Raw genomic sequence first — 15,250 nt, 5'->3', positions numbered from 1 at the left:
ACACACTTAACTGCAATGCAAGACAAAATAGGATCAAAAGGGGAAAAGTTCAAAAGAGGAATTGGAATTTTTTTTGTGTTTTATTTTCTAGGTTTAGAGGTTTTTTTTGTAAGAAAAAGCAGTTCTGGCAACTGGATTAAACTGGACATTTCAGCATTTTTAACTTGAGGGTTAGTAGCTGGTTTTGCACCCTTAAAAAATTGTTCTGTACTACCGCACATATAATGACAGTCCTTTTATGATTCAAACAAATGATTAAAAAGTGCTTACAAAAGAACAAACAAAAAAATAAAAAAAACAGACATCAAAACTACATACAGCTTATTACCTGTCGAACTGCATTTACATGACGTTCTTGGCTTTTGTGGCGATTAATGAAACATTCAGTTTATAACATTTAAAGAATAACCTGGGTTCATACGTAAAACCACCTGTCCATAGAAAGAAATACAAAACCTGTAGGAAACAATCATTTTAGTTGGAATGTGGAATCGGGAAAAATCTGCTTATATATTATACATATATATATGTATATATGAAGGATTGCACAGCAAAATATTGTACATAGCAGTAAATGGAGTAATGCCCTATTACACCAACCAATAAGAAACAGCAAAAATTGTAAATATTCTAGTGACGGCTGGAGAAAGAACAGGAAGCGGAAGCATCATGGACGTCATAGTTCGGATGAAATGACAGAAACTGCATTACTCTGTCAGTTTCCCAATTCAAAATAAAAAAGTAGTGGCTGCTATGGACTCTCATAAGTTTCCATAAAAGCCCCCCCACCCCCACCTTCCCCCAAATGTCTGACTTCTTGGGTGGTCTAAATCTTAAGTCTAGGGGGGCTACACCAATATTTGGCTTGGAATGTCTCATTTTCTGCTTCAACATTCACAGATGTAACTAAGGCATTTCTGATCAATCACAGTGCATTTAAGCATTTGAACCTGTACCGCATGTATATGCTGATTTTTCAGTAACGGCGTACGGGTACATGCTTGCATCTATGCGTACTCACAAAACATTTGCAAACATAATAGATGGATCCACCTACAACAGAACTTGAAAAAAAATGTCTTTGCTCTTTAGTTTATTCATATATTAGGATGTCACATAATCATCCTTTCCCACTTAAGTTTCCATCAATCAACTCATCTTGATGCAAACTGTAAGAAGTGCGCAAACAACGGCCAGTCCAAGCTTCGCAATGTTGATCCAGCCGCAGTGTCATGCAGAGGATTTCTGCGTTGGTCCATATGACGCGTTTGTAAACAAACCCATTGTAGCACTTTTTGGCCATTAATTAAATTCTGAGGTAGTCAATACAAAGTCAACCGACTTGCAGATTGCTTTGGTCTCATTAAGTTGTCTCCTTGTAATCACCGATATTAAGAGTCCTGCCCAAGTCGTAGTCCTGATCACATGACCTTGTGCACGGTCTGGGAAAGGGGCGCTCTTCTGCATTGACTGAAGAGGAGGCCACTTCGTTTCTGAGTAAACTTTTCTCATGGACTGGTACAGTATGGTGGCAGAAGTGGTGATGTGTTGCTGGAAGGTTGTCATCTTTCTTTAAATTCCAAGACGGACAGGGAAAGGAGTCTAGAAACACAAACAATCAGTCAATAATCCTGTATCTGCAGAGGGGCAGAATATACATGGCAGCATCAATTAGTTCATTTTGTTTCAGACGTTTTGATATATAAATTTGTATAGTCTCAGATTACAGGGTGCATACGGTAACGGGTTTTGGTTGGCGTTGACGGTGGGTTATTTTCCCTTTAATGCATATATTTTCTATTTTTTCAGCATTTTTTTTTTACTTTTTTTATAGCTACTTTATTTTACCATCTGTCTCTCCCATGGCCTCTGGGGGTCAGTCACAATTTTTTTTTTTTTATTTCATATTCTTCCATTGTAGTTGGGGCATTCACAGGAGCCGCAGTTACAGGGGAAAATATCCCCCTTTCAGGGCAATAGTCATTAACAGAGCTGATCAGGAGTTGCTAGGACCCTGCCGTTCTGCTGTAACAGAGCGCACCTGGCGGTCATATAATTGCCGGGTCGCATAGTGGAAGTAATACCTTCACTCTTTAGTACACAGAGCTCATTGAATACTATGTAGCCTGGAAAGGAGATGAAAGAAGCGGTTAAAAAACACTTCTCCTTTCTCCTCTGGGTCCTTGGCTGTGTTTGACAGTCAGGGACCCAACCTGCTCCTGCTTGATTGCAGGAGCAGAGGCCTTAATCCTGTAACGTATATTTACAGTGCTTGGTTCTTAAGGGGTTAAACAACACGCTGCTTTCTTTTGTTTAATCTGCTATTGTGATTTTTTTTTTGTAAAGATTTCCCACCCTGAGAAGAGTTTAAGGGTGCTTTCACATCAGCGTCGAAACCTCCAGCTGAAGGTTTTGTCGCAGATCTGGCTGAAAATACTGGAAGAAGAGCGCTGCATGAGCTGGGCAGACCCCATTATAGTCAATTGGGTCTGCCCAAAGCTGTTTAGTTCAGTCTACAGACGGAACCGTTTGGCTGCAGGGATTCCTCTTTCTTGCTCCCCAAATGGAGCAGGAAAGTAGAATCCTAACCGTAAGCGTGAAACAATTGTATACCACTGACACTTGAGCAGGTCAAAAGCAATTTACACGTGGCTGCCTGTTTTGCTCAATTGAGGAAAACCACATTGCAACGGCAAATATAAAAATACGGAAAGCACAAAACTACAAGGTTTTTTTTTAAAAGAAAAAAAAGCATACACAAGCATCACACCATGGGGAACATTTTATTTTTGCCTGCAGATTTTCCATTATTGATATATGTAAAAAAGAATCACAAAGAGTCTGAGGATAAGAAGAAACTAAACTTTAGATGATCCTATAAAATGAAAGATGAAAACTCAGAGGGCTACAAAACCATTTGCATCCAATTAACACAATTAAGTAATTATGAACATGAAGTGGGTGTATTCTCCAGAGCACCAAATATTTTTTTTCCAGATTCATCCAACATCTAAAGCAATCTTGAATAGTACATGAACTTATTTTATCTCAGGAACTCACATGGAGCTCATTTTCATCTACTTTGTGAGTCATGATCCTTAGGAGACCAGGAGCAATTCAGGATACGCAGCTGCAGCCATCACATCAGCACAATACAGTGCCATTGTATTAAAGGGAACCTGTCACATCCTCTAAAGGCACTATAGCTTAGTTTACGGTGCTGTGGTGGAGCTTGATGATGTATTCTTTATACTCGCCTGCGATCCAGCGGTGTACCCTCTGTAGTCGCGGTGCAACACGAAAACTTGACTTTTCAGAGTCCCAGTGTGCGCTCGGCCATAGACTTTTATGAAAGAGTGTATGCATGGGACTCTGAAAAAAATCAGATTTTTGTGGCGCACGCTGACTTCACAAGACACATCACCCGGGCTCTCTGTGACATCCTCTAGATGCACTATAACTTAATTTATGGTGCTTTGGGGGGGGGGATGTGACAGGTTCCCTTTAAAGGTCAGTGTGGAAAATTGCTCTCTCAGAAAATACTACAATAATGATTAATTACAAGCCCAGACATAACTAGAGCTAAGCGGCTTACCACAGCTGGGTTTTGCACAGTCCTTCCTGTCGTAGCTGGTGAGGAACGCAGACATGTCAGTAGCAGATGTGTTCACTTCATGTGGATGATGTGGAAAGGTGTCTTTCGAAATCGGGGCTACAAGGTTAGATAAGGTGTGGTCTAACGGGTCCTCCTCTGTAATGTACGTATATGGACAGAATTCTCTGGTCCTCGAGTAGATGTTAGCATTGTCATAACAATCAGAACAAATCATAAGCTGTCCAGCACCTAAAAATTCAAGGATCTCAATATTAAATCGAATCAAAGGTGTGGAGCACAAACAGCTGAGAGAATGCATGCCGACGCTACACAAAGACTATACAGCAAAGTTTTCAATGTTGGCTGGAGATGAATATAGCGACTTCACAGGCCTCTCACAAGCCAAGCTAGAAGCCTACTGCAAACTGACGAGTGGCAAAAACCTTAAAACACCTGTGTGTTTATTAATTCTGGCTTGGTTTTCAATTCCCAAATCTCAAAGACCCGTATAAAGGGTTGGACAATGATTTGCAGGAATGCTGCCATCCAATAGGTGGCGCTGCAGAGGTATAGTTCCATCTTTCTTATTTACATATATTTCCCAGAGAAGCATGCATGGCCTTATAAGTCTCCTCACTAACCTAGGTGCTCTCCTTAAGGAGTGATTATACTCCTCCCGACTCCCATTCCTATGTGAAACACTGAGCGGGAGTGTTTAAACAATAAGTGCACAAGCAAACAATGATTTTTAGTCCTGCTGAAACTGAATGAAAAAAATGCACAATTCTTGTTAGTTTGCGTTTAAACTGAATGATTATCGTTCGCTTGCGCTTCTTTGAACGATTTTATGTTACGTCTAAACGCAGCATAGTACAGGCTCTTTTTGAAATTCAGCTTCTTTCTCCCTACTGTTAGCCTCCATGAACTGGAGCAATGAGGTTATCTGTAATATGTCACATGACTATGGCACCGTTTCATCCATAGAGGCAAAAATTACACATCATCATCATGGACGACATCTCATTGCATCAGAAAGTAAAACTTTAGAACCAACTGAAGCCAGTAGCAGGGGACCAGAAAATAATTATATAGGCACCTATATCCTAAACACATTTAACATTTTGAATAAAAAAAAAAAAAAAAGTGAGCCAAGGTAAAACAATAACAACGTGCAAGTAGTTAGTACAGGACAATCACTTCTCTTACCGGGAGCTGGAAGGCTGTCCCTTCTGTCTACCAGATGCAAGCCATTACTGCGGCAATATAATTGCTGAATTCTACCATTTTGCAGATTAGAAGCATACTGTGAATTCAGGATTTCCGCATCGGCCTCACTACCGGTATCAACATACAATCCTTATGAAAAATATATGTATATTAGTGCAAGTCCAAAACAACTGAGAATGTAAACACAGGTATTTCAATCATGTACAGGTGAACATTTACTACTTTGGTAGATAGGCCAGGGCTAGCGTGCTCATAAGCACTTCAATAACCTCTACAAAACTATTCCCACCAATCATTTCATCCGAAGGGTTTATCCATTTGGAATTCACTTATAAGAAAAATAAGCCTCATGAGGTCTGTTTATATTGTTCCCTGCCCGCCAATTCGGAACACGCAGGACACAAGAAACAGCATTGATATAACCATGACCGCTAAAGATGCCGGACAGCAGGCAGAAAATGTGCAAAAAGTGCAATTACACTTAAAAAAAAAAAAACACAAAGAAAACCCTTTTCCTATGGTTTACATTAAACACCTAAATAAAAATATGCACATGATTGGTGTCCATTTAAGTCAAACTATTATTTCCATAGGTGGATTTGAACTGTGGGATCTGCAATTCAAACCACCCATAGGAAGACATGGCCATCCGCAGCTTAATTAAAGCATGCAGATTTGTTTTGCGGACCTTCTGGTTCGGAAAATAAAATGAAATTAAAAAACAACAAAAAAAACAAAAACGCAGCATGCTCCATTTTGCTGTGGATCCCACACAGACGGCTTCCATTGAAGTCAATGGAAAGCCTTCCGATCCGCGGGATCCACAATTGAATTGTGGATGGGCCGCGGATTCCACAGGAAAGCAGGAGATTTAAAAAACTTTTTTTAAAATCTCCACTGTGCATATGCGGTGGCGTGCCCGCACACATTCGCAGAGGAGAAAAAGAAGACACGCAGAAAACCCAGTGTCCTCTACTGGTTCCCGCATGAGAAATCCGATCCATCTGTCGACATGAGGTTAAAATACCACGTTATTTATAATGTGCGGTGAGCAGCAAAAAACAAATCCGTTAAATGAGAAAGCAATATCTATTCTCGTTTTGGCAAGAAAAGACTAGTAGCAATAGGATGAAACTGAAAGGGAGGAGAGACAGATTAGACAATAAGGGTGATGAATGAGTGGAACAGGTTGCCACGGGAGGTGGTGAGTTCTACTTCAATGGAAGTCTTCAAACAGAGGCTGAACAGACATGGATGATTTAGTAATCCTGCACTGAGCAGGGGGTTGGACCCGATGACCCTGGAGGTCCCTTCCAACTGTACCATTCTGTGATAATACCAGATTTGCTGTTTTTGTTCACATTTCTCCGGGGAAAAAAAATGTAATAAAAAAGTGATCAAAAAGGCATATGCAGCAAAAAGAATAAAATACAAATTTTGTAAAGTAGTAAACAAAAAAATTCTGTCTTGTTAATCATACTGACACACAGAATAACCTTAACATACTTTTTACCCCACACCGAACGCCTTTAAAATAAACCCAAAAAGTTGTGTAATTTTCTTTCCAATTCCACAAAAGCTGTTTTTGCTTTTAAAAAGATGTTTCTTGATATATTAAAGAGGTATTCCGAGCACTTACTACAGATCCTCATAAGTCATCAACAGTTGATTGGCGGGGATCTGATACTTAAGAAATCAATGGGAGTGAAACATTTCTATTACCCTTCTGTCTCTGATAACTGAAGTGGACATATGGCTGCACTGAAAGTGGTCTGGAGGAGCAACTGTTAGGCAAGAATCCTGGGCGGTGGACTTACGCCAATCAACCATTGATAACCTATTCTAAGGATAGTTCAATCACAAGCGCTCATATTACCCCTTTATAAAAGAGGTGTTCCAACAAAAGTCATCATAAGGCTATGTCAACGGAAAAATGAAAGCCATGGCTCCTGGAAGGCATGGATGGGGATGGGAGGGATGGAGAGGGTTTGCTTCCATAAATGGTGCCAAGGGGAAAAGACCAAGTACTTTAGAGACATATGTCACCCAACTAGGTTTACTGTTCTCAATGTTTAAAGAGTGAAATCCGCAGCTCCAGGAGCCTTTGCAATAACTGCATTTTTTCTGCTTAAGCTTTCATTTGTTTCATTGCATAAAAAGGTAACAGCAGCTTCCCAAAGCCAAGGAAAATCAAAAGCGTGTCACTGGAAATCATGTTTAACATATTTAACCAGACAAACCAAAGCAAACATTTAGTTCTAACATGTAGAAAATGAAGCAGTTTTCCGGATGCCATGTACTTACCATCTGTCCCCTTATGAACACAGCCACTGGCAGGAGGCATGAGCTGCTGATGGCTGCCAGCCTCAGAGTTACTATACCCTTCGGGGGGCTCAGACAGGGTTCCTTGGGAGGACAGGTAGCTGGGGATGTCGGCAGGTAGATTCAGGTCTTCTGCAGAGAAAAAAAAAAAGTCACAATTTATAAATGTCAATGATAAGACACTTACCCAACCACTCCATCAATGGGAAAGGTTTCCTGGCTAACAGTATAAACAACTGCTGTACAATAGATCAGGAAAACAAAATAGAACGTTCCAACAATCAAAACACTAGCCTGGGCGTTAAAATATTCCCTATTGTAGTGAACACACAAAATATTGCTTCATATGAAAATGGCCAATATCTACATATCCATCTCTAACTGTAGAAGTAGTGCTGCTATAGTTCTTCTATCCATCCATCATATGGAGAGATGGCTATATACATACAATTATCAGCAGATGTCTATTCAGCACCTCAGTCATTAGATAGCACATTACTTTAAGGCTTACATGAGTGCTGATAACTCTCCTGTAATAGAGCCAATTTGCTAGGTGCTACCTGGCAATTGTTGGGTAAACGTACTTGTGTAATCGCAGCAGAGTATGTAATGAGGCCTCATTCCCACATCAGTCTTTTTAACCCATTCAGGATCAAGCTGGTTTGTGACTTAATGACTAAGCCAAAATTTTGTAAATCTGGCATGTGTCACATATTGTACTTTATCTAGATGCTGAAATAGACCAATACAATTTGCGAACATATAAAAAAAATATGAAGTTTTTAAAATTGCCTTTTTCATATTTTCAATTGCAGTATGTCAAACATGTACTTGCATACTGTGCAATTTATCAGATATACATTTCTATTTGTTTACTTCATTCTGGAAGCACATTTAAAAAAGGTTCCCAAGCAATTTTTAGGACATTTACCAATTTAACATTAATTTTCAAGATTTTAAAGTATATTTTTTTAAATTTAAAATTTGTACTTTATATAAATGGTATTGACAATTAACTGACGTAATAACATTTTTCTATGTTCACATATAGATGGTGTGCCTTTTCTGAAGCAAAAATTCCATACCAAAATCCGCATCATTTGCAGGAAACTTTGACCTACATTCACAAGCAGACTTCACTCCTTCACCTGAAAAGGTGAAGTCAGCTGTGTTGTTAAAAGCCACCCTAAATGCACTACGTGTGAATGTGGCCTTATAAATGTATTCTTGGATAAAAAAAATAAAATAAAATGCACCCTATACTATGCAAACACCTATACTATTGAAATAGAAATAGATCAATAGGGAATAAGGAATAGGTAGGCTAATTTGAGGTTAATGCACTGCCTCAGAGTAGGCTCTCCTCTAGAGATGAGCGAGCATACTCGCTAAGGCAAACTACTCGAGCGAGTAGTGCCTTATTGGAGTACCTGCCCGCTCGTCTCTAAAGAGTCGGTTACCGGCGGGGTAGAGCAGGAAGGAACGGAGGGGAGATCTCTCTCTCACTCTCTCCTCCCTGCTCACTCCCGCAACTCACTGTTCACACACGCTGGCAGCCGAATCTTTAGAGACGAGCAGGCAGGTACTCGAATAAGGCACTACTCGCTCGAGTAGTTTGCCTTATCATGTATACTCGCTCATCTCGACTCTCCTCCAATTTCACGCCTGGCAAGTTTGTTGATACAACAAATTCTCTCTGATAGCGCTGGAATAGGGAAATACTGCATTAATCAGCTACTCAGACCCATGTATAGTGACTGGCGCTTGTAACTGCAGCCAGAAGGCAATTTAACAGAGGCAGTGAAGTCCAACTAGTTTGGAAAGAACTGACTATGTGGACCCTTGACCAAAAAAAAATTATAATAAAATATAACTTTTATTAAAGAAATAACTAAAAGGAAGAACATACACACATAAATCTAGATCCAGGAAAACTCATGGAACCGATAAAAATGTATTGATACCACTGTCCATAAACAGTAATAGACCGGTCAGTCTGAGTATCGTTATGACTCAGCCATTTAGTGTATTCGGTCTCTTTGCAGAATCTGACAGGATTATCAGAATCTATTGTATACACGTCAACCTAATCAGGAGATGAAAAAGTGACATAAGTCCGACAGTTGGATGTTACAGAACGTGACCCAAACTCCAGAGATCAGGTTCGGTGATGTATACGTCGTTCACATCGAGAAAATAAGCTATGCCGGACCACTAAAAATTGTGAGCGTAACCCAACGCGTTTCTCCCACAACGTGGGTTCATCAGGGGTTTCAATACGCAAAAAATGGTACTTTACTGGTTTAATGACTCCCAGTCAGAAATCGGATAGTGGTACAAAAATAAAAAATTGATGAAGCCTCAAAATGTCCAGCACTGTCAAATAAATGACACACTGGATATAGAGGGATCAATCAGAGTAGAACTGTCATTTCCACTGGTGACAATTATATTACTAGATAGATTATTGTCGCCATATAAGATAAATGAACTGACAGGACTACGAGAACCCTACTACTACAATGGTAGAAATAAGAGTAGGGTATAGGTAAGAAAAATTTCTACCCTTTATGCGAGAGAAAGTTATAATTTCTCAGGGATAATAGTCCCGAGTACAGAAAGATAGAATAATTTTAGCCGTTAAGTCAAAGAGTATCCCGAGGGCAAAATTTTGGTAATCGGGTCCCTGGATAAATCAGATGGCATATTCACAGCAGCCCAGAATAGCCGCCTTTTGGATAGCCATCTGATAAATTTTCACTCTAGACCTACAAGGAAAATTCCTAAGACCTATAATAGTCCCTCAATAGAGTGGAAAGAGGATTCAAAGACCTATATTAGTCCCGTTTTGTTTAAGACGCACTCATGTCCAAAATCCATATCCTCACCATGTATAAATGGTAACAGTGCCCACCTGATGTTTAGCGCTCGCAGAATATAAATCCCTGGTTGCCCTGATCGTCTGGGGAGAGTAGCGTTCCTGTAGTGATCATAGAGATGTAGAGGAGCTTAAACAAAACGACAGCACTTTGATCTCCATAGCAACAACTGACATAGGTACGCCCCTGTATAATGATGATTGGCTTACATCTAGACTCCCCCATTAAAGGTGGAGCTACAGGATTCCTATTTAAAGCTCAGGGAGCTGTGAGTTCAGTATGCTGTCAGTCCACCACCAGGGCTGACATGCCGCCGTTTTGTTTATTTGTTTGATTTCAGTTTTTGCTTATTAAGGCTCTGACTTAGTGACCACCTTATTGAGGGACTAATATAGGTCTTTGAATCCTCTTTCCACTCTATTGAGGGACTATTATAGGTCTTAGGAATTTTCCTTGTAGGTCTAGAGTGAAAATTTATCAGATGGCTATCCAAAAGGCGGCTATTCTGGGCTGCTGTGAATATGCCATCTGATTTATCCAGGGACCCGATTACCAAAATTTTGCCCTCGGGATACTCTTTGACTTAACGGCTAAAATTATTCTATCTTTCTGTACTCGGGACTATTATCCCTGAGAAATTATAACTTTCTCTCGCATAAAGGGTAGAAATTTTTCTTACCTATACCCTACTCTTATTTCTACCATTGTAGTAGTAGGGTTCTCGTAGTCCTGTCAGTTCATTTATCTTATATGGCGACAATAATCTATCTAGTAATATAATTGTCACCAGTGGAAATGACAGTTCTACTCTGATTGATCCCTCTATATCCAGTGTGTCATTTATTTGACAGTGCTGGACATTTTGAGGCTTCATCAATTTTTTATTTTTGTACCACTATCCGATTTCTGACTGGGAGTCATTAAACCAGTAAAGTACCATTTTTTGCGTATTGAAACCCCTGATGAACCCACGTTGTGGGAGAAACGCGTTGGGTTACGCTCACAATTTTTAGTGGTCCGGCATAGCTTATTTTCTCGATGTGAACGACGTATACATCACCGAACCTGATCTCTGGAGTTTGGGTCACGTTCTGTAACATCCAACTGTCGGACTTATGTCACTTTTTCATCTCCTGATTAGGTTGACGTGTATACAATAGATTCTGATAATCCTGTCAGATTCTGCAAAGAGACCGAATACACTAAATGGCTGAGTCATAACGATACTCAGACTGACCGGTCTATTACTGTTTATGGACAGTGGTATCAATACATTTTTATCGGTTCCATGGGTTTTCCTGGATCTAGATTTATGTGTGTATGTTCTTCCTTTTAGTTATTTCTTTAATAAAAGTTATATTTTATTATAATTTTTTTTTGGTCAAGGGTCCACATAACTGCAGCCAGAGCTCCAACTGGGTGCTGCACCTAGACTAATGAGCTCCGGCTACTACACAGGGGTTGAAGCAACAGCGATGCCAACAGCTAATGCCTGCTTAGCTGATTGGCTGAAAACTGAAGTGGCGGACCTGGCCGACCAACTAGTGATTACCTCTCCTGAGGATAAGTCATCAAAAGTATTTTGCCTGAAAACCCCCTTTAATATGATTCCTGCTGACACAAGATAAGCCTAATGTATAAAAAGGTGCACTCCTCTTCAAACATTAGGTGCATCTCGGGCCGTTCATAACACTACAAAGAAATCTATGCCAGCTACAAGGTGGAGCTTCTGGCATAAAATATACATGAATCCATCAGAGTTGCCATGCCCCCTCCCGACTAGCTATGCCCTCTTTTCTTTAAAGTTGCAAAAGGGGTTGCCTAAATTTAAAAAAAAAAACTTTTCTATAGTCAAATTTTCTTAGTTTAAGGGATTTATCAAAGCAGAATTGGCAGACGTCTTTATACACTTCCCTGAATCAAGTACCTACGGAAATGACTTTCAGAATAGTTTTTGGATGTGAAGCCCTAAAGCGTCTACCTATTGTTAGAATCATTTAATACTATTTTTAGCAAACAATAACACCTGTGTAATCATTCCCACCCTGTGACCTAGAACAGAAACCTCAGGGAGAACACACAGCCAGGTTTGCTGCTAGAAATCCAACACATTTGAATAAAAGGATCCCCCTAGAATTCTGTTCATGGCAGATGAAAAGGCAGAACTATCACAACTCCTGAGTTTCTGGATTTTCCTTTTTAAGATAAGGTTTTTGAGTATTCCCAAGGCCTGTTTGGCAGCTTGCTTTGTGGTTAGTTGTACAATTCAATTCATCATCATCAGCTTGTCAGTGTACATAATTTATAGGGGTAAAGAAGACAGAGGCATGAAGGTCAATTCAAGGTCTAACTTCTTGCTTTATCGTTTGCTACTTTCTTCATCTGTCTAAAAGGATGATCTCAGTCTTGAAGAACTGCACATACATGGACAACGTACAACCCTACTTTTGTATTTGGGTTATGTACAGAAAAAAAAAACAAAAACATAAAAGCAATAAAATTCATCTCTTCCTTTAGGCCTCATGTCCACGGGCAAAAGAAGAATTAAAATCCGCAGCGGATTTTACTCTTCTCCTGCCCGCGGATCCGCACCCCATAGGGATGCATTGACCACCCGCGGGTAGATAAATACCCGCGGATGGTCAATAAGTGATTTAAAAAAAAATGGAGCATGAAAAAATCTGAACCATGCTCCATTTTCGTGCGGGTCTCCCGCGGGGACGGCTCCCGCGGGCTTCTATTGAAGCCTATGGAAGCCGTCCAGATCCGTGGGAGACAGAAAATAAGAATTAACTCACCCGCAGCGGGCCGGGATGGTCTTCTCTTCCTCACGGCTGGATCTTTCTTGCTTCGGCTCGGCGGATGTGCCCGGCGCATGCGCGCGGCACGCCGGCGTACTGAGTTCCTCCGCCGGCCGAAAAAGAAGATCCGGCCGTGAAGATGAGAAGACCCTCCCGGCCCGCTGCGGGTGAGTTAATTCTTTTAAATTCCTATTTTAAGCGCTCATGTCCGTGGGGCAGGAGGGACCCGCTCCGGATTCTCCATGGAGAATCCGTAGCGGGCCTGATTTTCCCCGTGGACATGATGCCTTAGTGTGCAGGTAAATATCTGCATCGCTGGCATAATTCCTGGCAGTAGGGAACTGTTAATGGCGCTCAACACTTTTTATCCCCATTTATGTTGGTAATGACCCCTTAACACTACAAGGTGTACTGTTACGTCATGCAGGTTCGGATTATGTATGGAGGGGAACCGCGAGTTAATCTTGCTCTATACAATGCGGGTGCCAGCTATTTCTTACAGCCAACACCTGCCCGCAACAGCTCCAATAAGCTGCGCTGCTTATTGGAGCTGCTAACCTTTTAAATGGCACCATCAATTCTGACAGTGGCATTTAAATGCCCCGACCGATGTTCAGAAGACCCGCACTGCCTCCTGCAATGAGATCGTGGGTTGCCATGCAGTTGCTGTGACAGCCAGGGGCCTTCTAAAAGGCATGGCTTGTCAGACTGCAGTATAATGCAATACTATGGCATTACATCATACTGCAGGAGCAATCAAAGCATTGCAAGTTCATCTCCTTTATGGGGACTTTAAAAAAATAAAAATTCTAAAAATTGGTTTAAAAACGTTTTATTAAATTATTTAAAATAAATAAATAAAAAAGTTAACCCGCCCCCCCCCCCTCTCCCTTCTCTTTGACACACTAATAGAACCCACCCCCCCCCCCCCTCTCTCTTCTCTTTGACACACTAATAGAACCTAAATAAAACAGAAATATATTTGGTATCACTGCATTGGTAAAAGTCAGTTCTATCAAAGTAAGCAAGTGAACGAAGTATCAAAAGAAACAAACGAAAAAAAAAAATTGCGCTTCTATGTAATTAAAGCGATCAAAAGGTCGTATGTATACCAAAATGGGGGCGGAGGCCGTATTTTTAAGGGGTTAAACAGCCATCTTATGAATTAGAGTTCTGTTACCAATGATACCTGACAACACCACCAGCAAAATTGCATCAGTATGTCAACAAAAAGCAGAACCTTTCTGTCAACAAACTATGAACCGACAGAGCGATACCAGTGACCACTTACCAGTATTGGTTATGCTATAGTCCTCACTTTTTCTTCTCATATGGTATATAACAATCACCCAGACCAGCGACGTCCCCACCACGCAGCAAACAACCACAATGATGACGATCCCAACAGTGGTCCATCCGTCTTCTTCATAGCCAATGATGGTTTGTGATGAATCACAGTTGGGTGAAGATAAGACATACAGGTTGATGTGACCCCGCTCAGTTCCAAGGGTATTAGACATGCTGCACGTGTATTTCCCAGCATCCTCTGGGCCAGCATCAACAATAATGAGAAGCTGATTCGCAGCAGCAAAGAAGTGCCGCTCGGTTACCATTAGTGGCCCATCATCTTTGGTCCAGTTTAGACGTGGAGCTGGGCTTCCTCCTGCTATACACTGCAATACAGCAGTCTCCCCACGAGCAACGGTTCTGTCTTCCAACGGTCTTATAAAAGAAGGAGTTTCTGAAAGAAAAAGCACATTGCACACATCACAATTATATGCAGCTTTAGGACCACAAGGAACACATTTTCGCACGTGTGTTACGTATTTCACTCCGCTCATCAAAAGAAAGGAGAACCATAAATAAACCTACAGCATAAAAAGGAAATGATGCAGATTGTTTATCCGCACAAGTCAATTTCTACAACCTGTAGATCTGGTAAAATCTCATCCACTCTGCTGCTATGGTGAACACTGTAGATTTTCCACGCCATGTGGCCGTACCATTAAGAGGGCATATAAAAATAAAACAAAATACATACACTGGCTAGCGCTTGATCCAATCATAGCGCTTAGTTACACAGCGTTGACAGCGGGGGAATTCAAAACTGAGCCAGGAAGATGACAGCTAGGAGAAGTCTGAAGCAGCCTGCCCCACTGCCGGGGACAGCATCGCACCAGGGAAACAGATGCTGGCTGAGAGGAGAGTATTGCGGTTTTTTTTTTTACCTCACTCAAGTATAAGCTGAGGGGGGCTTTTTCATCACATTTTTCTGTGATTGAAAAACTCGGCTTATACTCGAGTGTATAAAGGTAGTTTATTGTGTTTTGCCATTTTTGTATACTAAAAACACTTTTAAATTTGCTTGTGTAGTCGCATTTCAAGAGCCGTAATGTTTTTAATATTTCCATTGACAGAGCTCTATA

General features: G+C 40.8%; 1 protein-coding gene across 1 annotated transcript in view; it reads right to left on the bottom strand.

Annotated features, from left to right (window-relative positions):
• Positions 1 to 220: 220 nt before the first annotated feature.
• LRIG2 (leucine rich repeats and immunoglobulin like domains 2) overlaps positions 221 to 15,250 on the bottom strand; it is a 73,102-nt gene continuing 58,072 nt past the window's right edge. The window contains exons 15-19 of the mRNA XM_066600060.1: positions 14,116 to 14,565; positions 7,127 to 7,276; positions 4,802 to 4,951; positions 3,596 to 3,844; positions 221 to 1,602 (exon numbers count right to left, since the gene is read on the bottom strand). Coding sequence (XP_066456157.1) covers positions 1,364 to 1,602; positions 3,596 to 3,844; positions 4,802 to 4,951; positions 7,127 to 7,276; positions 14,116 to 14,565 — 1,238 coding nt within the window. The 3' untranslated portion in view covers positions 221 to 1,363. The remainder of the gene's footprint in view (positions 1,603 to 3,595; positions 3,845 to 4,801; positions 4,952 to 7,126; positions 7,277 to 14,115; positions 14,566 to 15,250) is intronic.

The sequence above is a fragment of the Eleutherodactylus coqui genome, chromosome 4 (assembly GCF_035609145.1).
Source record: "Eleutherodactylus coqui strain aEleCoq1 chromosome 4, aEleCoq1.hap1, whole genome shotgun sequence".
In the NCBI taxonomy this organism is placed as follows: Eukaryota; Metazoa; Chordata; class Amphibia; order Anura; family Eleutherodactylidae; genus Eleutherodactylus; species Eleutherodactylus coqui.
This window is presented reverse-complemented; position numbering and strand designations above follow the sequence as displayed.